General features: G+C 39.9%; 1 protein-coding gene across 7 annotated transcripts in view; it reads right to left on the bottom strand.

The window, feature by feature from the left end:
- BANP (BTG3 associated nuclear protein) overlaps positions 1-24,742 on the bottom strand; it is a 155,042-nt gene that overhangs the window by 45,565 nt on the left and 84,735 nt on the right. For 6 of the 7 annotated variants that reach the window (XM_087739724.1, XM_087739727.1, XM_087739728.1 and 3 more), the window contains one exon: positions 23,616-23,660. In XM_087739724.1, coding sequence (XP_087595850.1) covers positions 23,616-23,660 — 45 coding nt within the window. Of the gene's footprint in view, positions 1-801; positions 847-23,615; positions 23,661-24,742 lie in introns of those variants that run through there. The other variant, XM_087739730.1, reaches the window with a different exon arrangement.

Below are 24,742 nucleotides of genomic sequence, written 5' to 3'. Positions count from 1 at the left end.
GCCCACAACGAGCGACCATAACCACAGCTGCGCTTCCTTGGGGCAGGCTAAGCTGCCATTGGATAATCTCGAGCTACCTTTTCGCTACGGCATCAAAACCACTGGATAATCCTGCGGAGTTAAAAAGTGGTGCTGGACACAGAGAGATGATAAAAAACACACTCCAAAAAGAAGTGGCATTCAGATGAACAATTTCCTGATTATTAACTGTCAATCTGTCAATCCACCCAAGTTAGAAGTACCAAGGAAGCCCAGAGATTTGGGGCAGAGCAGCATCGGGGTTGTTTACACTGAGTTAGAAATGTTATCATTTCAAATTTTTAGAAATGAACGGGTTTGCCCCCAATTCCTTCAACTTGTTAGAATGAATCCCACCTGGCAAAATGAATTCAGTTCTACTGAGAACCCAGTAATCATTTCTAAGACTACAATTTCAGAATCGCTACGCCAGATTCAAGGTACCTCTTTGTTATCTCCTTTTCACGCACAACGGAGGGGGAACGGGAAGGGAAGCTTTCGATCTCCAGCTACGCACAGGCTGCAGGTTAACGTGAACCCTCGCTCTGTGCTGGGACAGGCCGCACGTTGTATGATTTCACGTTTTGTATGACCATAAAACGCTACGTAGTAAGAAACTTCATAACGCAGGAATAGCCTCACATTTTTTGCAAACTCTGTTAGTGGCTGTACTCCTCCATACCAACAGTGAAGGTGCTTCTGCAGTTCCACTTAGCAATGGCAGGCACAGGATTTGAGAAGTAGCAGTTTTGGCTTTCTGTTCAGCACTCGATAGATTATACGACATCAAGGAATGGGCTACATCCCCAAGAACCATAAATTCAAGTCCTAAAACAACAAAGTATGTCAATATTTCTTTTAAGAATGGGAGTCACTAAATTGATCTTCACTGAGCTGGTTATGTTTTTCGTCTGTTCGGTATTTTGAAATCATCAAGATAAAATGTCCAAAGAATGACACAGTAACTGAGTAAGGTTCAAGTGAATATAATCCACCGCTTCTTGTAAAACCAGGGAACTACTGAACACATCGCTGTACTTCTGGCATTGCCTCTATGAGATATAAGCTCTCTCATGCTTTTGACATCTGATGTTGCTGTAAAATATATTAGAAATGATGCTACATCTCTTCAGAAGGAAATCCAACCAATTTCTAACCTTCCATAAGCTGCAGAAGTTGTTTAAAATCTAATGCAAACTATCCCAGACACAAATAATTTTCTTTTCTAATTGGCTGGAACTCTACTGCTCCTTAAAAAAACTCCTAACAAAATACTTCTTTACAGAGCTCTCATTCTGCAAGCGTTACAACTCAAAAGTTTCTTAGGTTTCTCAAAGTGCTCATACATTCATGATAAAAATAGTCTGGAAAAAAAACATTTAAACAGGGGAAAAAAGGAGGAAAAGGTTTTGCACGTTTTTCTCATCAGGTTGGATTCTAGTTTTCTATTAAAGTTATTCCAAGAAAGAAATGATTCACACTCCCCAAGTTTAAATGTGGAGAAATTTATGGTATCTTCCATCCTCACCCTGCCTGCTCCAATGAGCCTGCAAGCAATGGGAATTAAAAGCCACAGCAATGACAAGAACGTGAAACCAATGCTTCCCAGCCTCTCTGGGAGAACATGTCGGATACTTGTGACCGCAAACTTGCCTTTGTTTACTCTGTTGTGAAATACTTCATATTCTGATCAGTTCTGTGGTTGAAAAAGGCTTAATGAATAAAATCTGCTTTAGAGATAATACACAGGCTGTTGTGAAGACAATTCCCTGTAAACACTGATACACAAACACTACCATAAAGATGTAAAAGATAAAGGCTGTCTGAACTTACTCTAAAAACGATCTCACAGTATTAATCGACGCAAAACAAGTGAAAACGTTTATCGACAGATCTATCTCTTCAGAAGGAAGAAATGAAAGCTGCAAGGACTCAATGATCATCATTTTCTCCTGCTGATGAGATACAGACAGGCAGCACTCAAAGGGAAAGGTGACAAGATAACACAGGTTGCTCTGCACAGCTGGAAGAGTTTATTTCTCCTAAATTAAAAGATCAGCTCAAGAGGAAAATTTAAGGAGCTGGAACGATCTGGCCTCTTGTGGTGGTTTTGTGCTCACTCAGTGCTGAAACACTTGCTGGAGCACGGCTTCCCTGTGCCTCTCTTTCCAACTGGCTGCGTACAGGCAGAAAGCGTTTCACAACCCCTTGCCCAGACTCCAGGCCAGGGAAGCTCAGCTGTTAAAAGTCCCTAACATCACCTCCCCCTTCCAAGTCAGAACTCAGAAACACATTAAAAGATTTAAAGACCAACATTAGCACAACATGAGATATTTACAGTCAACCTTGTGGTTAAGTTATTTACCGTTCAGTTAGGAAAATGCTCTCTGTGCCAGTGCTTGAACCTTCTGGGCTCTCTTGAAGTACTGGTACTGCTAAGGTAATGGTTCCTTGCCTTGGCATTCGTGGCCTCATCCTATAGCCCCTGCCTGTTTGAAATGTTTTCTGGGAAAATGACCACCTTTCCTCCTGGAATTTGTGCATCTATCTTCTGCTGCTGTGTATTGTGCCTACCTGGGTCGACTCTCCCATACAACCGCAGGACAAGCTCATGAGACAACCCTGCTCCCTGTAGCGGGTCTCTCCCATTGCAGACCCACATGCTGTCATTTTCACAAGACAAAACCAAAAACATCATTCATACGTTAGTCTCGTGAGATCTTTCAGTCCAGGTCTTTCAGACATCACTTTCTATGCAGTGCAGGCATTCTTCTTTTCATTCTTCCCTCGGACAAAATGTCAAAAGGTGATACTCAACGCTTCATCGCTGCTATGCTGCAATTTAACAGTATCCAGTACAGATTGGTTTGCAAGGGTTTTAAGGGATCTGCGGCTACCTTAAACTTTTAAATTAAAATAAATAAAAAAGATTGAACAGTCATAGCGTACCTTTTCAAACACTTGTTTTGAACAAAACAGTGAAAAGCCTGGTTCGCTACCTTAAATAAAACCTCCTCTAGTCATTAGAAGGCTTACTGAATTCGCACCCTGACACTGGAGATATGCCGCCTCAAGCCTCCCGCTGTAATAGCTTTATTTTCTGCAAGATCCCATCCTCTGTGGTAGCTCTGGCAACTGCAGGCCTCATTGTGTCTGAATCTGGATAGGCTTTGTTTGTGTATAGTTGGTTTTGATCAGGTTGACATGTACTAAATTTAACTCTGGTCTTTGTTCCACTGTGCTTTTGGCAAAAGCTCTAGAAACAATGTCTGCAAACATAAAATGTCTAATAGTTTTGTATTTCATTGGCTAGTCACATATCTGCAGTCAAAAGAGAAATCTTTATATTCTAGTGGGATATCACCCATTTGCTCTATTTGGCAATACCAGCTAGTGGCTGATGGTCAGCTGGCCTCTCAAAGACGAATCATGACAACTTTTCACATAGCTGTATTAAAGCCAAAACCTCCTCCTCTTTTTCACTGTACCGGTGCATAATTATTTTTTTAGCAACTAGAATACCAGTTCCTGAACTTTGGTTCTGTTTACGCAGAGGTAAAAGAAGTGTGCGAAGTCAGAAAACTTAAGTCATTTTGCTAAGGTCACAATCCTGGGGCTTCCTATGTTGTGGGTTGGTTGGTGGTTTGGGTTCTTGGGTTTGGGTTGGGTTTTTTTTTGGCAGGGGCATGGATTTACAGCCGAAGTCCCTAAGTTCTCTTTACCCATCAGCACTCTTAGGCTGCTGATTCAGACACTTTCTCACACAGGAATCTCTCCTGCATCCCCTCCTAGTCGATCTAGGCAGCACAGCAGTAACAGCTACATTTTTAATGTGACCTTTCTGCACACTCTCTTGTGTTTCTCCAAATGCATTACTGACGTTACATGGATTCGACACTACGTTGAGATTTCTTTCTCATCTCTTTTTTAAACTTTAAACTCAGCTATACTGCCTCTTCTGAAATCCACTATTCCGGACGCCCAGCTCCTCTCCTCCCACACTTACTAGCCCTGGATCTGTCCAGCCCAACACAAGCCGCACGTCGAGAAACCACAGCAGAGCAGTGCTCCTTCGCTCCTCCTCCCGGCCCTCGCTCTTCCTTCTGCCCAGGCCCACCCTACCTCCAGACATCACCCTCTCCTCTTCTGCTCCCAGTCCTCCCCCAGTGCGCGAACTGACCCACCACCCAAACGACTTCGCTTCAAGCCACACGCCATCCTCTGCCTTCTCCATGGGGCCCTTTCCAGTACTCAAGCTCTACTGACCACGGTCAAACTCCAGCGTATTATTTATCGCCTTTCCTCCCAGCTGAGTACATATCCAAATATAGTGACAGTGCTGCCGAGACTCAAAAGAGATTTTTCTAGCATACAAATACAGGCGAGACTGCTGCAATGACCATGCATCCAGTCAATAAATACTTCTGGCAGGCCAAATTGTCCCCCTGGGCTGTCTATTGGCCATCACTGCTCTGTGCTATCAAAACCACGCTGTAATTTTAAACAGAGCATCTCTGGTGTTGAACTGAACTCAAATGATAATCTGAGAAAACCTCCTCTTTCAAAAAGATTAAAACGCAAATAAAAATATAATCATGCTTTTTATGGGCTGTTGTTACGACCCTCCTGTCCTCATGAGGAGGAAGAGCTGCTTGATTGAACAAAATTTTTAACGCATATATTTCTGCTAGACTCCAGCTCTATGATCCACGTGGTGTGAGGCTGCAGGCTTCTTCTCCTGTAGCAGTTTGTATTCTTCCTCACGCCCCCAGCAGCAGAGCCGCATCCATCGTTTTTACCACAAACCAAGCGGGTTGCTTTGATGGAGAAATTCTACTGCTTTAAGAAGCATTTTGCTTCTGAGGCTCTTCCATCAGATTGCTATCACAATCTGATCTCTTCTCACAGAAACAGTTAAAAAAAGCCTTCAAAACTGAAAAAATGGTTCTTGAGACTTTGGTTGGTCACCAGGTTTTCTATGATTTCAACCACTTTTAGCACCTTCTCTCTTAGAAGGTAAAAACGCATCTCTCCCCTGTGTTTCAGATCTTACCGGAATGCAGCACTGTTCCAATTTCTTCGATCCAATTTCACAGTTACCTTCCTCTTACAGAGTTGAAAGAAAATTGTTAAGCGCCTCAAATGTGTCAAAACCAGCTATTACTGTCCAACCGTATTCCTTTTTGCTCTACTCACCCCATGCCTGTTTAAACTTTCCTGTACACCTAGCAAATTTCACCTCTGAGGTGTATTTTACATCCTCCGTTCTCCCACTGAGGATATCCTTCTATTTTCTTTTTATGCCTCGTACCACATGGAATTCAGCGATCACATGAGATTTTTGAAAGACTGCACGTGCGCATTTGTGGTGTTTGTTTTTTTTTTTTTAATTATATATCCTGTTCCAGGTTGGCTATGCAAAATAACAATATAACCTTCGCAACCCTTTACATGTATTTTGTCTCAAAAACTCAGCTTTTAAAGGAGCTGTCCCTAACACTGCACCTTGCTGGTGAGAGCACGACGACCTGGCGCAATGAAGTTTTTTCCTGAAATAAGTATTTTAGAGCTCTCGCGTTGCTACCGAGAAAGGCCACGGAGGAAGGACTGACTATATAAGATATACATCATAACATTGACAGGACTGATTTATAATGAAAAAGATTATATTGATGAAGAAAGCCGTTTCAAGTGACTCAATTGAAATGACACTAAGACGGGAATATCAAACCACCGTGCAGAAAATGAGAAGGGGGGGGAAAAAAAAAAAAGTGGCACTCCCTTCTATTTTCTGATCTGAATTACCACTCACGCTCAAAGGTTGTGATTTTTTACATGAAGTCATCATTTGAGATCACATTTATGGTGTTGTGCCAGAACCTTTGTGCTGCTGCCCGCACTGGGATAAAAGAGCTGGAAGCCGGACAGCGATCAAGCTGGAGTTTTACCTGGCAGTCACTACGGAACCCCAGGGACCGAGTTGCCCAAATCACTCTGAATTTGAGAAAGGCTGTTAGGTCTTTGAAACCAGTCACAGAAAAGTGGCACGAGCATATTTCAAAGGCCCTAGCGCAGTACATTTGTGAAGTTTCAGCAAAAAGCACAACCAAGAAGGAACGTCAGGCCAGCCAGGAGCCGGGAAGGCAGCCTTTGATGGGGCTATGAGAACAGAGACCAGGGGAAACCAAAGCACAGCCAAAATAAGAAGATTCTTAAGGAGCCAAACTCTTCCTGGAGCAACTGAAGAAAAAAGATGCCAAAGACTATCCTGAGGGAGAAACAAGCCCCTGATTAGACATATGGATGACTATTGTAAATAAAATGTAGGAGAGTAGAGAAAGTCTACTTTTTGACCTAAAAAGAGCAGCTCAAAAAGGCTTCAAAGAACCGGACAAAAATGAAGCTTTTATTTAAGCTAATTTTTAAGATAGTGCTATATAATCCTGAGAACGGAAGATCCATGCCTGTTTTTCCACAGGGAAAACTCTCCAGAATCAAAGTAATTCTAAAGCAACTTTAAATTGACAGCTCACATAGAATACAATATCCCAGTGCCAGAGAAGTCTGTGCAAAAACTGTGCACGTCGAAGAGCTGTCTTCTGTCAAGGCCATACTCTCCAAAGCAAAGGTTCCCTGTTACCTATCAACACCGATACCAAAACATAAAAATAAGGCCTGTGCTTTTTTAAGGGGATGCATCTAGTCCAACCTCACTTTAAAAAGGCATCTGGGTCCTCCATTTCATCGAGGTCTTTGTTCGACTCATATTTTTGAGGCTACAATGCAACGTTATCGCTTAAAAGACATGTTACATCTCTTCCACGATTTAAAACAGAGATTTTAGAAGAAATGTTCCCTAGTGTCTACCAACGTATATGAAGATGAAGGAAATAATTAACACTGAAAAGCCTCAGTAACTGATGTGCTGGCCGTGTTCAGTATCAAAACAAACCCATCAGTGCTGCAAGCTGCTACATGACAACAAACTTCTTTGCTATCCAGATGACATAGGTGCAATTCATATAACCAAATTCTCTTATACCCATATATATATGTGTGTGTGTTATGATATATGTATGTTACATATTTGCGTTACATATTTCCTATATATTTTCTAATGGAGGGAGCGCAATTTTCTTTGATCAGGAATGAGGGCTGGTCTCAACCGTGACTCATTCACACTTGAGGTGAAGTTTCATAACAACGCGTAGGAAGCGTGGTTTATGTGCTTGCAAAAATATCCCAGCCAGAATCATCTACGTTGCTGAGGAATGCGAATGTCTCCAGAACACCACTCTGTTGTTAACCTTGCCCTGTAGCTCTTTTTTTATTATTAGATTGTAAAACTTTGTTCACTGAAACAAAATATTTTTGTTCAACGGTAGATTTCCTTTACAGCATATACAGTCTTTCTGAGAAAGCACACAGCTACCAAATTACGCCTTTAAACTGCTCTTTTAATTCCTCGCAGCATCTATTGGTCAGAGAAAATAATTTAAAGTTTGTATTTTGTAACTACTGCGCTGGCTACGACACCATCGTTCCCCGACAGTATTGCAATAACAGGCTTTGCTGAGAGAGGCATATGGGAACTGTTCCTCCAAATTTTTTCCTTTTTAAAGTAGCTATTCTCAAAACAATTCTCCTAGCTACAGACTTTTGCGCTGTCCGTAACAAATACGGATATGAAGGAAAAAACTTCATTTCAAAGTCATTTTCTCCAAGAATGCATGGCAAACTCAATGCCACAGCATCACGCTGAGCATGGCCACAACTGCAACGTCACTGCCGCTGTCTTCTGGGGCTTCAACTCCACAGCACCTGCAACATTGCTCCGCCGGCCACACGCTCGAGAGAACCTGCATAGGTACCCGTTCCTAATTTCACAGGAATAAGGACCACAGACGTTAGTAAAACTGAACACAGACAACTCTTCTTAAACACGAGCTCTTGCTGCTTATACAGCCTGCACGAATCCTTCCTGCCAGTGAGATGCTACCAACAGCAAAGGAGATAGTGTCATACGCACCGTAAAACTTAACAGACCATAAAACTAAATACGTCGTAGCCTCACAGGAGGCAGCTATCATTATTATTGCTGTGCGAGTTCATACTCTTTAAAAAGATGATTCTAAGGCAGACTGGATTTTTTTATTATTTTTTAACACTGAAAATAATTTTTACTTTCATTTTTCCCCTCACGAAAACATTTCATTTTGACATATCTCGGTTTGAATACCGCAAAATGAGCTAATTTTTGTGTGTGTTTTTACTCCCATATTTCCCTACTTTTACTACTTCTTATATTGCAGTTTTTCTCACTGCACCAAATACCGTTCCAAATCAGGAAAGAGAAAGCCTGGGGATTTTTTAGCTTTTGATTTTTGCACTCAGTCGGGTTGAAAAAAGCAAGGGTTTTTATTTCATTCAAACATTTTGCACTTTCTGCTTTAATAATAATTACAGTAAAAATGCAAACAGACGCCAAATCAATTTATCATTTTAATAAAATGTTTTACTTGAAATGGAAAATGCAATTCTCGACAAATTCAACATTTGGAATTAATATGGCATTTGTCTGGATTTAGAAAAAATTCAAAATAAATGTCAGTTCTTGTACTGACATCAAGGTCTGACTAATAAAAAACAAACCAATTAACCGCAGTGGCTGAAGTCTGTGACTTTTAAGTTCTTTTCCGGATCGTTAGTGCTTGCAAATGCTCGGAGTAAGAGCTGCTGGGTGCCATGTGCCATGACAGAACCGGAGCTGGGGAAAACCCCCACCTTGTCCGTTGTGTTTTCCTGGTCTAAGCAAAACGGATTTAAAGAGAGACTATTCACTTTCAAGGGATCACTCGAATAGCATTGGTTTTCTTTATGAACTATACTACCCTTTTTTTACAATTATGCACTAGTCCACAGTTAAAAGGATGGGAGTTTTTCATTACAGAAATCCTGAAGAGGAAAAACTATAGATTTGTCTACAAATTTCAATTACTTAAGGAGGGAAACAATGAGGAAGGTCAAAATCTCTCTCAGTCAGTATTGACAAAGTCCGAGAAGCAGGACTGCACTGTTGTAAGTTCACAATTTATATAGATTTTAGATAGAGGCTGAAAGGAAAAGCTTAGTATTTCAGGCAGGAGAAAAACTATAAAACAGACAATAAATACTTATGAAACAATCTGGCTTAGTTGGATGTAACGGAATAAGAAATAAGATTAAGGCTATGTTAAAAACATGGAATGTCGGTACTTCGGTCGGTACCCCGGATCACCAGCCTTGACCAAAGCCAGCAAAGCCCTGACTTCGCTGAGGGCTCCCTGCAGCGCGACTGCGCGCGGAGAAGCGCGACAGGAACCGAGAGGCTGATGTTAATGCGCTCGTGCTGCTGCTGCTGGCAGCGAGATCAAGAGCAGTACGACTGTCCATTCGGGCAGCTATTTTGCAACATTCTAGGAATTCTTTTATTCCTCTGACTGTTAGCTTTGCTGCGAGTTTTCATCAGAGCCTTCCAGAAAATCAAGTGACACGGAATTACTGTACGGTGAGAAGGACGTTTAAAATTTAGTGATATTTAACTGCGGCTTCTAGCAGTGTTGCAAGCTATTAAATGTGTTGTGTTACTATTAAAAAAAAAAAAGGGACGTTCACAGAAAAAGAGGGCCCAATTCTGAAATCAGATGTCCTGACTCTGTAAGGGTGCCGCTCCTTTTTCATTAACCGAGTCAGTCTCGATCTACACTATCATCAGTGAGATAAAATTCTGCTATTCTACAGGTCAGTGACACATTTTTAAAAAAAATCAAGTTTGGCAGCAGTCTCCAAATATATTCCACTTTCGTCCCATAATAATGAAAAATACACTATTCACTGTATAGAAAACTAAAGCATCTGTGTATCTGCAGCGAAGTAATTCTAGAAAGTCACAGATATTGGTAAGCCACGACTTGTGTTCTTCAAAGAAAGTGATCTAAATTAAATTTTCCCAAAGGAAAGGAGCATTTCTAATGAAGACATTTGCAACCGATGTACCTAATAAATGCCCTTACCTAATGATATTTTCTACAAGAACAGAAGAAAGTGCTCCCTGAACAGTTGTATCTACCCATTTCTAGGTCAATCATTCAGAATCCTGGATTTCCTCAACTACTACGTATCTACTCCAGATAACGTACATGGCCTCAAATGAGAATCATCTTAATTTGGAAAGTCTCCATGGAAGAAGGAGCATCTGGTCCTCGTGTTTGGGGCTTTTAAGTATATACTTAAATAAAGGGTCATGCAACACACTCATGAAACCCATGAGTGGTTTTTCGTTGTTGTTAAGAACTCAGTGTTGAACTAAACGGCCTCCAAATAACAGTAAAACTGTTAGTATCACTTGGAAAAGAATTAGGCCAACGACAAATGTTTTTAACAGTTCCATTCCCATTATGCAAGTCTAAGTCATATTTCGTTTAATTCAGAACAGATGATTGACTGATCACTCCTTTCTTCAGGTTTCAGATAGCGTCCCTCTGACATACGACCATCGACAACGAAAAATACACCCCAAAAAGTAAAATCACTTGGTATTTTACCATACACCTTTGAAGATCAGCATCCTGGTCTCTGGTAGGGCACAGACATACAGACAGAAGAGTCATTCCTTTAGGAGACTCACAACCTGGGTTCACACCAAAAGGCAACCCGTTAGCACACGGCTGTGCGAGACAGTGAATATCATAGGCGAAAACTTTATCTTCACTCTTGGCTTTTGGCATACCTCTGTATGCAACGCTGGGACACGTTCTCTTTTCTACACGCTTACAACCCATTTCTACCATCTGACAAGGTCTTTTTTACATACTGACCTATTACAAAACCAACTTATCTTGAAGGAAAACATGATCTCACCAAAGTCAACAACAAAAGTCACCGTGCCACTGTTGAAACAAACTCACTCGTTTCTCAGAGCACGGCCTCTAGTGCGGTCTGTCTTACTGCTTTCTCCTCTCTACGCGCATGTCTCCTTTGGTCATCCTTACGGCATAGCAGATGTCCTATCCTTGAACTGCACACTATTGGCTTCCTACAGTTATTTAAGTGAAATGCTGTAATACCTGCCTTCTGCTAAAAGAAAAACAAACCCCAAAAATCTCACAACACGGTTCTGGAATTTCAAAAGTGCTGATCACTATTTTTTCACTGCTAACTGTTACATCTACTTATTTACTGGCACCACTGACATTTTGCCTCTGACTGAATTTGATGCGTTACAGCAATTTCTGCAACCCTCAGCGTCTTTACCAATGAAACCCATGAACTGACCTAGGTTTGGAGTCAACACGGTAGTACCGACAGAGCGAGTCTTGGAAACCATACACAAACTAGGTGTAAGATGGGCTGGATTTGAAGACGGTGCTTCTTCTGTGTCCCTACAGTGGGACCAAGATACCTCATCCTCAGTGTCGTTAGGAGCCACCTATAACAAAACAGTTAACTAGAAAATCACGCTAACACGATAAACAACTTAAATCTAACACTTCCTCCTGGTGAACTCTGTAACACTTCTGCTGTTTAACACAAATATTTAGCAACATTCCAGAAGCACGGAATGACATATTTCAGGAATAAAAATAGTTGTAAAAAAATGAAGCAATTTATAAAACAGATTCATTCATCGCTCAACCCTGGTTGGAGCCCAGAGTTTCTATCAAAGAAAAAGAATATCTGCGTCTAAAGCAGTACTGCTTTTTGCTTCCAGACCCGTCAGGAACTGATAGCTCTAGCTGAATAATTGATGGAGCCAGTATACAACAATTAATCCCAGCAGACTGGATCAAATAAAATGAAGCAAGTTTATAATTTCAAGTACTTATTGCGCACAAAAGAACTTTGTTCGCAGAACACTAAAGAAATGGCTAAGGCAAGCTACAGCGGATGATCTTCCAAACATACTTTCCAAATGTTACTCACAGTAATACAGAGATGTACTTTGACTAAAGTGACTATATCTCAGCTAATTAAAATAGCATCTGAGATCAGAACTGAAAACTGTGCTGTTGATGTGGGATTTCAATGTCTAAAATAAGCAAAAGTGGTCATCTTGTAGCTTTTTTTAATGTATGCGCTTGAAATAGTAACACACATTAACGATTAAAAAATACACTGAACTATACGGCATCCCGTATGTTTTTTTCCCAGTCAGCATACAAATCACAAAATTATGCTCTTTGATCAGCCTTCTTCAATTTATTAGATATTCGCCCAGCTAGTTTGAATTATTTTAAGGATTCTGGAAAATCGGACTGAAATTTGAACTATGGAAAGGATTAAATACATGAAAAACAGACATAAAAGTCAATCAACTGGTCAAATCTCACCATGTGTAAACATTATCTTGTTAAAACCCTGAAAACTCTGTATAAATCCCACAGGTTTTCTTCTAAAGAAGATAAGCTCATTCTTCATTTGCAATCGAGCCACTGTGGTTTACTTTTTAAAAGGGATAGCTTTTGTGACCAAACTTGGCAAAAAGCAATTGCTGTAATGCGGAGGAGACGAAAAAGGGGAGCCGTTTCCCAGCTCCACACACACACCAGATTTCCAAAGTCATGACCACCGTTTGGGAAAAACCACAAAGTCCCATTGATCATTTAACCTAGGCAGACAATATGGAAATCTGGAAACAGATTTAAGTCACCAAGATCTACTGTTGCGCTTCACCTAATGGCAAGATTAATTATGTTAATGGCCTGAACTCTACACTTGCCATTCAGTAACCTGACAACACGTAGACATGCAGCCTCTTGTTTTGTTTTTCATCAGGATGAAACGAGGTCTCTCCAGGATGAACGGCTAAGCAATCATCAGGGTCTGCCAGCAGCAAGTAGCTGGTATCCAGCCAAGGATATTAGCATTATAATTCATCCATTATCAACCCATCATGGGCTTCGACAGTCCAATTGTACCAACCATTCCCAAAATCCTTCTTGGGCTGGAATTTGGAATGTGGGACAGTGATTCCTGAACACGCACATGATGCTAGAGGCATCCCTAATATTTAAAATAACCAAGCATGGAACTATTAGAGCATACAAAGTAGAACAGGGATGGGGGATAAGGGCAAATCTGCAGCATAAAAGCAGGGCTCATATCACATGATGAGAAAAATCATAAATGAAGAGCACTAAAAAAAATAAACAAAACAAAAAAGAAATGATTTCTCTAGATTAGCACAGCAAGATAGCTTTGTGATGACTGCTATTCTACAAGCAGAGATTTTTATTACCAAAATCTCTAATAAGAGACAGCTTAGACCTATGCCTTCTATGAAGGTGGAGAAAATTATTTTTCCTTATATTTAAAAGACTATCACTTCATATCTCATCTCTTCTTATTAAGTTTACAGCAATATTAAAACAAGATTTGGGTGAATAAAGAACATAATATACTCCAAAATAGAGAACATATTCTTTGGAGCATTATAAATGCTCCTGTCTGCTTGAATGGAATTTTAATGGAACAACCCACCCTCTTAGGAGAAAAATAAAAAAAGATGACAGAAAATATTATCCTTTTCCAAAACCTTCATTAAACAGCCTTGCTTTACAACCACCACAGATGACTCTATGGACTCTGTTGCTCAGGGACTGTAATCAAAGAAAGCACCTGTAAGAGATTAACAAATCACCTTTATTAATTCTTTCCACCAGGCAGAACATTTTTACAAATGGGAACAAGTAATTTAAAAAAAAAAAATCCTAATACATATCAGTATTAAAATAACGGCCGATTTTAACATATCTCTGTACCTTTCACTACTTTTGATCAGCAAGCCAAAGAAAAACCACCAGGGTCGTGATGCGAGAAAGGTAACAGCGCAAGGCTCTGCAGGTCTTTAGGAGAGACTTTGTATGGGGAACTGCGACTTCTGAACGGAAGACAAAAATAGTTGCGTGACATAATGTCTAAATCTTGAGAAGCGCTAGGGAAAAACTCTTATGTTTAAAACACAGACATTATATTATGTGCTTACAGCCAAGTATCTGCTGGAATTTACTGTTTGCTCCCAAAACAAATCTTTACCTGCGTCACTGAAATGAAGCATGAAAGCAGGGTCAAATTTGAATCCTCTGTTATTAATGGGAAGCTATTTCTTTATTGTTACACTTTGCCAAAAGCTGAAGTGACCAAAAAAATGCCATAAATATGAGAGATTTTGCTGCCGGAGACTCTGTTTACTTTGCCTTCAGCAGAGATTTTTTTTTTTTAAGCATATAAAGGTAAGGTGGGTCCCAAATTAGAAAAGACAAAAAAAACACAAGACAAAACACTGTGTGGCTGCTGAGGTACGGTAATTAATGATAATTAGGAGATGGGGAAAAAATTCTTAAACAAGTTGACTTGAAAGGCAACTGCAAACTTTCTTACATGTTATCTCTTAGGTGCTACACTAAGATCCTGGATAAGACAAGGCATTAGCACAATAAAAGTACAGGCATCGCGATTACGGCTGCCCACAAGACAAGATCAAGGACTTCACATAAAAAAGCAGAGCAAATGCCAGCAAATAACAACCACGAAGCGGCTGATGAGGAATTCAAAAGTAAGTTGAGCATTTTTCAAGAAGCGCTGTGGACTGAAGAGGCTTGTCCTTTTACCAAATGGTGAACCGAAAATGGCTTTATTAGCCTCAGAGCAGTACTACGGACCCGATGGGCGTTGGTGAACTTCACTGGGGGCAGAGAGCAGAGGGCAGACGCGCCCACGCTCTCCTAAGCTCATGTTTCAAACCAGGTGCTGAACTGCAGATTAACAACAACAATTAATGACCTTTGATAGACTACAACATATAAATAACTACACACCAAGCCTTAAGTACACAAAAACGACGTAATATTTGCTTTATCTCCAAAGCAGCAATTCCTTTCTTCCACTCCTGATAAACTTAGTTAAGCCTGTTTCTTTCTTCCTTGTTTCCTTCCTTTCCCACATGTAAAATCTATTTGGATACACTTATCTGAAAGCACCATAAAGTGCTCTTTCCACCCTCTATTGCATTTACATGAAAACTTCACCACACGTCAGATCAGTTCATTTGTGCACTAAGGGCACAAATGTGTAACAGTTCCTGCTTGCGCATCCCACACTTACACAAAGATGCTGCCTTTTATTTCATCATCCTATAAAGGCTGCTTTAAAGTTGAGAGAAGAAAATGCAAAAACATTTGCTAATTTTGCAAAGACTCCTTTAATCAGGCCCTACTCAAGACTGATTAAAAGAGACTGAGTTAACCCAGCGTCCAGGATCAGCGACTGGCCAATGAAAGATTCTTTTCAATAGCTGGAGATATCGCAAAGAAAGTCAATTCGTCTAAGCTATTATTTTTTCTTAGCAGCATGGCATTTAGATAGCTAATTCTAGTTAAGTACTGAAAAGCCTGGGAAATGGTGCCACTACTACTTGCCACAACCAAGCAAAAACCCCTAAAAAGCAGAATTGTACATTTACTTCACACACCAGGGCCAGGATCATTTTGTCTTTTCTTCCACCGATTTCATGTGAACTTCAATAACGTACGGAAAAGAGGCAGAGGCTCTAGAAGTCCCTGCTAAGCACTCTGAAAATGGGGAAATATTTATCCATCAGGATGAATGAAATAACGTCGAATTTCAAGAGGGCTAAAGTACTTCAAGGGAGTGCCAATGTATACCTGCTACATCCTGGAGAAGAAAATGCAGGAATAAACATGTCTTAGAGTGGAAAATGTTGAAGTACTGATGGCAGTCAGGTGTAACAATTACTACATTTGAGAACGGGCCACGCTGCTGGAAAAAAGTTTTTCCTCTTGACCCAGTTCAGGATATTGTTCTTGGTGAGGTATCAGACACGGACGTAGCTGGGTTTCTCCATAAAATAAAGCGCTATCTTCTGGCAGAAAATAGCACAGAAACCAACCTAACAGCAGCCAGTTTGTAAATGAAACTTCTGACCCAACAACGTCTGCAGGGATGCGATACCACGGACTCGCTGGTGCAAAAGATCTTTTTACTGCCTTCCCAGCAGCGTGCACCACGCATGAGCAAGAAAGTGGAGACAGCACGATGGAAAGAAAAACAACTTAAATCTCAGCGAGGTGAAGGAGAAGACTGGTACAAATAGCAGCAACTAGGTACGCTTTTTTGTACACTGCTCAAAACTCGCCAGGGTCGTCCCTCCCACCCTGTACAAGCAAATCTTAGTTTAAGAAAAGAGTTACAATACATCTTTAAGCAATAGAAAAAAGTGACGAAAATTACTGGATGTGGTCAGGTTAATGCAGTGAAACTCTCATTAAAATTAAAAAAAAAAAAAAAAATTAAAAGACTCCTGCCTTTTTTCTTTATCTGAAATGTAAAAAGAATTTTAAAAACCCCTCTTAATCACTTGTTAAGTACAGAAGATTAAAAACTGTGCTAGCAAAATATTCAGGTTCCCGTTCTTTAAAGAAAACAAAGAAAATATTTTACAACTTAAAACTGTAAGAATAAATTTGAAACTACTTTCCAGTCATGGTGGCTTTCAATATCTGCTAGAGCTTTCCGTACCGATTCGTGAACTTAATCATCCCGTGACTCATTTCTGAAATTTCAGATAATTAACAGGGACAGAGGTACGTTAGAGACGAAGAAGCAGGACATCTCCTCACTGGCATGAAGAAGTGCATTCGCTTTCTGGCTCTCCCGGACGGCTGAAAGGCAGAAGGCTCCCCCAGCTCCGTGGCACAGCCATGGAAACAAATGGTCCTGTCACCATAACTGCATTGGAATTTCAGTCTTAACCAAAGAATACAGAATCCCTGAATTTGCAAAACAGGGGTTTTTCAAAAATGTTAACTCATTTATAGAGCAAGGCCTGCTGACCTTCTAAATCACTCGTCATTTTCCCCAAAAGTGGATAAATTATGTGATGTAGTAAAAACCATATGACATTTTCAATTAAATATCAGAACTCGTTTTGCTTTCTGTAACTACCGAGAATGTATTTTCCCATCAATGTCTCTCAAGCAGCAGTCCCCCTTCTATGTTTTTTTCCCTATTTTGTGAAGCTTTGCTGACTGCCACTGAAGGACGGCATTTTCCCCGAGTACTGTCTCCTCATATCGGGGTAGAAGAATTCTGGTGTTCTGTCGTCAGATACAATAACCTGGAGTAAACAATTTGCAGAGATTTGTTTCTGGAATCCTATAGAGAATGAGGACAACAAGGACCGCTGGAGATCCGTTGCTATCCGACTGGACAGCGTCTTACCCTGCCTTACAATTCCAAAGTACGTGCAAACCTACAAATGCATTTTAAATTCTGCAGGTAAACTACACCTAACATAGTTTATTACAGCTACTATTTTAGTTACTCATACTTAATAACACAAATATGTTACTGTTATTTTTATGGTATTAATTTTTCTAGAGATATTTTGTATGTTACTGATCACCTGAGTAGCAGGTTTTTCTCCCCAAGCTTTTTTTTTTAATCAATATTTGTAAGTTTTAATACACTTAACTGCTTTAAAACTAAATTTCTCAATTTTAAGTTGCTAAAATACTACTTTCTCTAGCAAATTAAGCTTTCAGAACTAAAAAGTATGGTGAGTATTTTTGATGATCTCCTTTGAGGAACAGTCAAAGTGGAGAACACCTCTTCTATGGAATGCCACATTAAAGAGCGTAAGTGCACAAAGGACTATCTTGGGGGGGGAGGTAATTAAAGTGCTCACACTTAAGTATTTTAAGCAATCCTACTTTATCCATGAATACATTGTGCTTCTATGTAAAATTTGCATAAAGCACTTTTTGTTTCAGAACTATTCTCTTCATTTTTGCTCCTAAAAATAGAGCAGACTTGCAAGACTTCAGTACAACCTATTATTGAAGAAGTATCAGTTAGAAATAATATTTTTTTTTTCAAAACCATACGAGCAGTTTTAAGTTCCAGCTGTACTATATTAGGTTTTTAATTTTGTTGTTTTTATCCTAACAATCCTGCTTGTTTCTCCGTGCATATTATTCAAAGCAGATGTGCTGAAACAAGAAAAAGCCTTTTCAATCTACGACAGCAGCTGGCGCAGAAGTTAAGGTCTTCTTCCCTTCTCTCGTTTACACACCCGTGCACACACAGACCCTATGGCAGCAACGCATGCAGAAAGACTCACGCTGCGAACGTGTCTCTGTCCCCACGGTACGACAGTTCACAAGGTTGATGTCGGAGCAGCACATCTCTTGCAGTTCAAATTTCCTCCTCATTTCTTCAAGCTTTCACCGAGAAAGTACCTGACAATCATCTTAATACTACTGCCCTCTACTGCTTAAAAATTAGGTACGGGAAAAAAGCTCCTACGCCGTATTAATTCGTGACGGAAAAAACGTGAATAAAGGATTTCAGTATTTTTAAATGTAGAACTATTTAATTAGATGCATTAGATGAAAATTAAGAACTGTGGAAGATGGTTCTTTCCTCTGCTTTGGATAATATATTATTCTTACTGAAGTTGCTAATATTAATAGAAGCCGCAGTATCTATTCCAAAGGCTTAGGAAAGGCAATTAAAATGCATATTCAGAAACTATATTAAACAGTTTCTTTCCCAATAAAACGACATCTGCGAAACGCATTAAAGCGAGCAGAAGCTGAGTTAATATGTCAACACATTTTTGTTTGTATAACTGAAAATCATGCTGGAGTTATGGATTAAGTTGGACCTTAAAAAAATGTGGTGCCCTCACTGGAAAGCGAGGTGTGAATATCTCAATAACGATCAGGGAGGTAAACAGAGATACAAAACCTAGATGTTAACAGAGTTGCTTTAAGACTGTCCCACAGGTTTGTAAATAATTTCCTCCACAAACAAACCGACTTTCATCTTACTCTGACCCGTTCACAAGTAAGATTCACTGGCTATTACGTGGAATCACTAGAAGAGGTTTTTTTCCCCTGAACATTTGGAACCATTTCTCCCCCTTTTCCATTCCTCTACGATTTCACAGCTTGCCCTTCACTTCAGACTACAGCAGAGTACAGCACCAGGACAGATGTTTCAAACATCGGTGATGAGGTCATATCTCCTTCTGAGCTGTATTGCAGGGTGTGCTACGCGTATTGAAAACAGATCTGAACAAGACATCAGATTCATACTCCTCCCGAGGACGTTAAAGACAAACTCTCGCTGATCCATTTCTCACACACGTCTCTATTCTAACCTTTCAGGCCCAAGAGCAGCTAGCTGCTACTTCGCAGCACTGAAGTCTGACATATTTTCTCCATCACCACGGCAATTTTCCAAGAATATCTTTTCTGATCACAGATCCGTATACTCTTATACGATCATTACGCAGATGAGGATGCTTTTCTGGAGCTTACTTGGTAAGCTACCTCCTCAGCCCTCTATCTGAACTCTCCTAGACCTCAGAGCTCCCATAAAGCCCACAGCAGCAAGGTCAGGATAGAAGTTCGGAAAAAGATAATGCACTCACTGCTCCATACAAATACCTCACTGAGCAGCAGAAAAACGTGTTATTAATGTGACCCCTCCCTCTCCGTATACGTAACCCAACAGTTACGGCTGGGTCTCACCGCACCGCTTTGATTACAAACTTACCTGGACGACACTCTGTGTCTACAACTATATACGATGCCAAGTTTCTTTTTGAAAAATGGAATGTAGCAGAAGCAATTCTGCACGTTTATTTCCTATGCACACAGTAAGACGACTGATACTACAAAAGCAATTTACACTGGCTGGCTTTTTTCTGCTAAACCTATCGTACATGCTGTTTGTTCTGGATTCTCCTGCTTCTTCTAACTTACCTACAGATACTAAGTGAACTAAATGCTGCTAACTCTTATTAATTTTTTGTTCATTGAGCAGAACAAATTGTCAGCTCTCCAGGAATACATATGATCATATTTTAGATTTTAAAGTGCATTAACTTTTCAATTTAAGAACTAAGGCTATTAGTTGAAGACCATTTGCCTGGTGTCATTTTAATTAATTTCTAAATGGGAGAAACACTGGCTGTGAGGATGTACAAACCAGAACGTCTAAAATGCAGAATCAAGGAATGTTGAACTACTGAAATTGTCCTGGTTTGCCTCTTTCTACCCCACGCATATTCCTGAACACTGTGGCGCTACGTCAGCACGTCTGGTGCAGGACACATGGAACGCCTCCCGGGATGCGGAACGCTGAAGCTCGAAGGGAGAAAAGGATGGAGTTAGGGAGAAAGGAGGGCAGGTAATCAGAGGAAAGAAAGAGACAAATTAGAAAACTTCTGGTAATTCGTACGTATAAAATGCAAAGTCCAAAAAAAATTCCCACTGGTTCATGGCTTCAAGTGTTAGTTAATATCAAGTCTAATTATTTTTGCAGTTTGGTATTTTTATTAAACGTGCACTGAAATACGAAACCTTCTGCTAACAGAACACATGTGTAGGTAGACAGCGTTCTTTTTGGCATGATTTCGTTAGTTCCACGAACAATGATGCCAGAAAAACAAAATCTAAATTCAGTGCAACTACCAGGACAGACAACTGGGGGGGGAGTTAAAATCAACAACTGGCAGCATTCTGCAGAGAAGCTAGTATTTATTACTCGTATTACAAAGCTTAAAACGTATCTATCGCCTTGGAAATCTCGTTGATAAAATTTCACAGTAGATTTATGCCATTTTTGCTTTGGTTCATACGAAGCTAACAACTTTATGCTTTGCAGTCCCAGCTTCTTGTAAACCTTTTACTTGTGATTCAGTGAAAGCCTGCATCTGGCAGCAGTACTAAACCTCACCTGAACAGAGAATACCTAACATCTGTTAAGTGTACAATAACATGTGGAAAACAGCAGCACGAGATGAATTTTCAAAGGGAATATTTAGCAGCCAAGCTGAGATCTAGTACCATTAGTAAGAATATATTAGTCAGCTAAGAATATGCAATAACTGAAGTCTCCGAAGTGCCACGTTATTCACTTTCCTTATTATCAATATTCTTCAGTGTCCCTTGGCAGCATGTATTAGAGATCAGAACATGGAGGAAAAAGCCACTCTCCTGAAAAGTAATGGAGAGGTGGGAAAACTACAGAAATGTCTTTGATCGCAGGTCATGTACAGATGATTGCAAGCTACTGGATTGTTATGACTTAAATTACCGCTGAACCAGATCGTATGACAGGTTTTTGTGCTCTTATCCCACTACAAGTGCCAAGGAAAATGTATTAGTTTCAACTTCCAGTCCTAAACCACAGTTTAGTTTCACTCATTTTCCTTTGCAATTTTTATGAGCTAATAGCTCAAAAAATGGTCGCTTAACCCAGATCAGCTGATGAGCAGAAGCGCGTTGAGCCGCAGACCTCCTCTCGACCCCCTCGCCTAGCAGACGGGCAGAGCTGTTGCAAGGAATCATGTGAGTGCTACTCATCCACTTCAGCGCAAAACAGGCCCACATGGCTTAAACTGCTGATGAAGATTTCGGTATCCACTGCAGAAAAAAAATCCCCTGAATAGTTGCTTGCTCCTATGTTTTGGTCCACTGGAAAATAGTTAAGCAGCAAATAGTTTTGGAAGAGCTTGAGGGTTCCTGTAAATTTGCACAGATGCCAGCTGCCGTGTGACAACGCCTGGCTGTTGATTCTGAAGAGACAGCAGTTACTCTTTTGCACCAAAATGCAGCTGAGCACATGAAGAAAAAAACAAACCGACCAAAAAAAACAGCATTTCACCATTTGTTTTCAAGGAAAGTTTAAAAGCAGGGCCCAGAGTACAGTTAGTGGGAAAAAAAGAAAACAAAAATTGGATGCTAAACTGATTTCCTACACCCACATGTACAGCCACAACCACTCTGAGGAACCAAGATTACCCCAGTGAAAATGGGATATGCTGTGTAATAGTACAGATGCCATGGTATAGATAAGCTGATGTTGATTTCAACAAAACAAACAAACAAAAATATCCATTAAATCATGCTTTTCTTCCCTAGCTCGTGTGTGCTCTCACACACTTCAACAAACACGTATCACGTACCCACATACGCGCACCAACACACGTAGACGCATTTACAAGCACATACGTTTAAACACCTTTCTTCCAGCGTAGCCTTATTCTGCACGCACTAATGCAACCGCTCCGATGATCAGCAAGACTCCACTTACGGGCATTTAGAGTTTGGAAGTTTTTTACTACTCTAGAGTTTACAGTTTCTTACTCCAGGACTGTTTTAGCATGAGACAGGGCTGAATGCTGCTGTTGTATGAGAGAACTCGCCTCCCCCTGCCTAACATCGGGGGTTTCAGGAAAATATAGTCATCCAAGCCTTGCCCTTAAAAACAGCATGAACTCGCAACAACGTTTTGAACTATGCATTTTGGTTCTATTTGAGAGAGAGAGATGCAATTTGTGGCATACTTATTATGAATAGATATTTCAAGGGGAAAAATAACGGTACTAGGCTATAATTTTAAAAAATGCAACTTAATCTACACGTCACTCTCGGAGAGACTTAACACCCCCCAATATCAGTCTTTTAAGAAGATGTAATTTGGACAGCAGTATTTCACAAAGAAGGAAAAAAGAACAGTAGTACTAAAACAAAGGTGTCCAAAAAATCACCTTTCCTAGTCTCACTTCTGCAAAAGTACTGCTGATTAAAGTCTCAGTAAAGAACACTTAAAGTGGTTTTTATTTTTATTTTTTAAATACAAGTTAGATTGCTTCACCACACAAATACTGTATGTGGTCGAAAGTTCAGAGTACTGGTAGCTTCTCAAGGCCTTTGAGTTCAAGCACCCTCATGATCTGAGCCTTTTCAATTCAGGGCAGTATTCAAGTTCCAGCCATATGTCTCAGAACTTATTAATATTCAACAGGAGCAAAAACATTCATAACAGATTTATTCAAGTGTCCTGGCTAGAAAGCTGCTTACAGGAATATTTTTGTGCTGTCGGTACTTTAATATAGCTCAACATTTAGTAAATTGTGTCTGAGATCAAATGTTAGCAATTTTGCTGACACCTGACATGGAAATTCTGCTAATTTAATCACTTATTGACTCATCACTCAAAGTAAAAGCTTCTTTTTCTTACTTCATGTATGTATAAGCACGTAATAAAGCCATCTTATCAAAAAGAACAAAAGCAGATGTGAAAGACTGTTTCTCCCAAGACAGCCATCTAATGAAAAAATAGCTGCTTAAACCCCAGCAAGAAATGTTCTTAGGTTTGCATAGACTGCAGTCCACATCTGGCCATAGCGACAGTTGATAACAGAGAAAAAACCCCCACTGTACACAATATCATCAATCCAGTCAGTAAATGTAAGAGTGAAGATGCCAAAGACAAGAAGGCATAAAACACAGGGATGAAGTATCTTGCAGGAGGAATGAAATAAGCTTGGTCAAATACTTTGGGTCGACAGATAAAATACTTAGCTTACGTTTTATCATTTTGCAAGTTGTTTATTTAAACAGAAAGACCAGAACAGATTTTGCTCTTTAAAAAAGCCACTAATAGTGTGAGATCATTCCAACTGCAACATTAATTTTAAAGACCAAAGTAAACTGCTGTTTAAGACTCAGTTCTGTTCCTACCTGCCCATCTTGACCCACGTGAACTTGATGTATCTGCAGGTTTCCCTGTAAAATAAGAACATTGACAATAAACACAACTTTGGAATTTAAAAAGTTGCTCTGTCCTGAAAAAAGCCTGTGTCTCATCTCATTATTAAACAACTTAAATATTAAGGAAATCTATTAATTTAGGAAATTCTGCCGAGGGTTATTTTGGCAATCCAGCTACAATTCAATGGTCAGCACTTTAACCACAGAGGATAAACAGACTAAAAAGCAAGGAGGTTTTTCAGCACGAGCATATTTTCCTTTTTGAAAGTTAGTATATCATGTACGGTATTTTTATGCGACGTTTCTATGGCTTTTGAGGTAAGAGTTCTGTTTTTCCTTATTTGTATAAAACTGCAAATTTAAGGCAAACCCTTACTAAACTAGAATTAGCAGTATAACACTTTTACATGTATAGGGTGCTATTTACTATTTGTTGTTATAAAGTTACTGCCTGTGCTAACAGATTTTTTTTTATTTTATCCAAATTCGGTACCAAAGACCGACATAGTTCTATTACAGGAATTACATCTATTACAGAAAATTCTGAATAATGTAAAGTATTTTAAAGGAAACGGTAGCTACAAAGTCTAAAAAGGAAAGCAGTGTCTTTACAAAATGAAGTTTTTATTCATGTGCTCAGAGATGTCTTTTCAAACGTACACTTAGATGAAGAAAAAACAGCTTCCCAAACGCAGAGACTTGCAGTGAAATAGCACATTTCTTTGAGGAAAAAAATACCAGTTCTTTGATTTGCATGTTTTCTGCATTGTCTCTTACTGGCAGCACTTCCTCGTATGTGAAGCTGTGTACATTGTAATAAATTTAAAACCAGATGTTTTCATCTGTCACAGACAAATGTAGTCCTTAAAAGTCTTACATACGGGAACTTCGGAGGAAGCCAACGGACAGCGGCGCGTGCCTGAACCTCAGGATCAATTACACGTAGTATCTGCTGAATCATATTTTTTGCAGTGGCTCTTTACCCAAGAACTGCTTCAGCTTTATTACAGCACACCATGCATTCCTTTAGACCAAGAACATTTTCATCCTTTCTTATTTCTCTCTAGGTCTGACATGCCCTTCAAAGGAGACTGCCT

Source organism: Nipponia nippon, unplaced genomic scaffold, assembly GCF_047370975.1.
Source record: "Nipponia nippon isolate SJK-2023a ecotype South Korea unplaced genomic scaffold, ASM4737097v1 scaffold_7, whole genome shotgun sequence".
NCBI classification, from domain to species: Eukaryota; Metazoa; Chordata; class Aves; order Pelecaniformes; family Threskiornithidae; genus Nipponia; species Nipponia nippon.
This window is presented reverse-complemented; position numbering and strand designations above follow the sequence as displayed.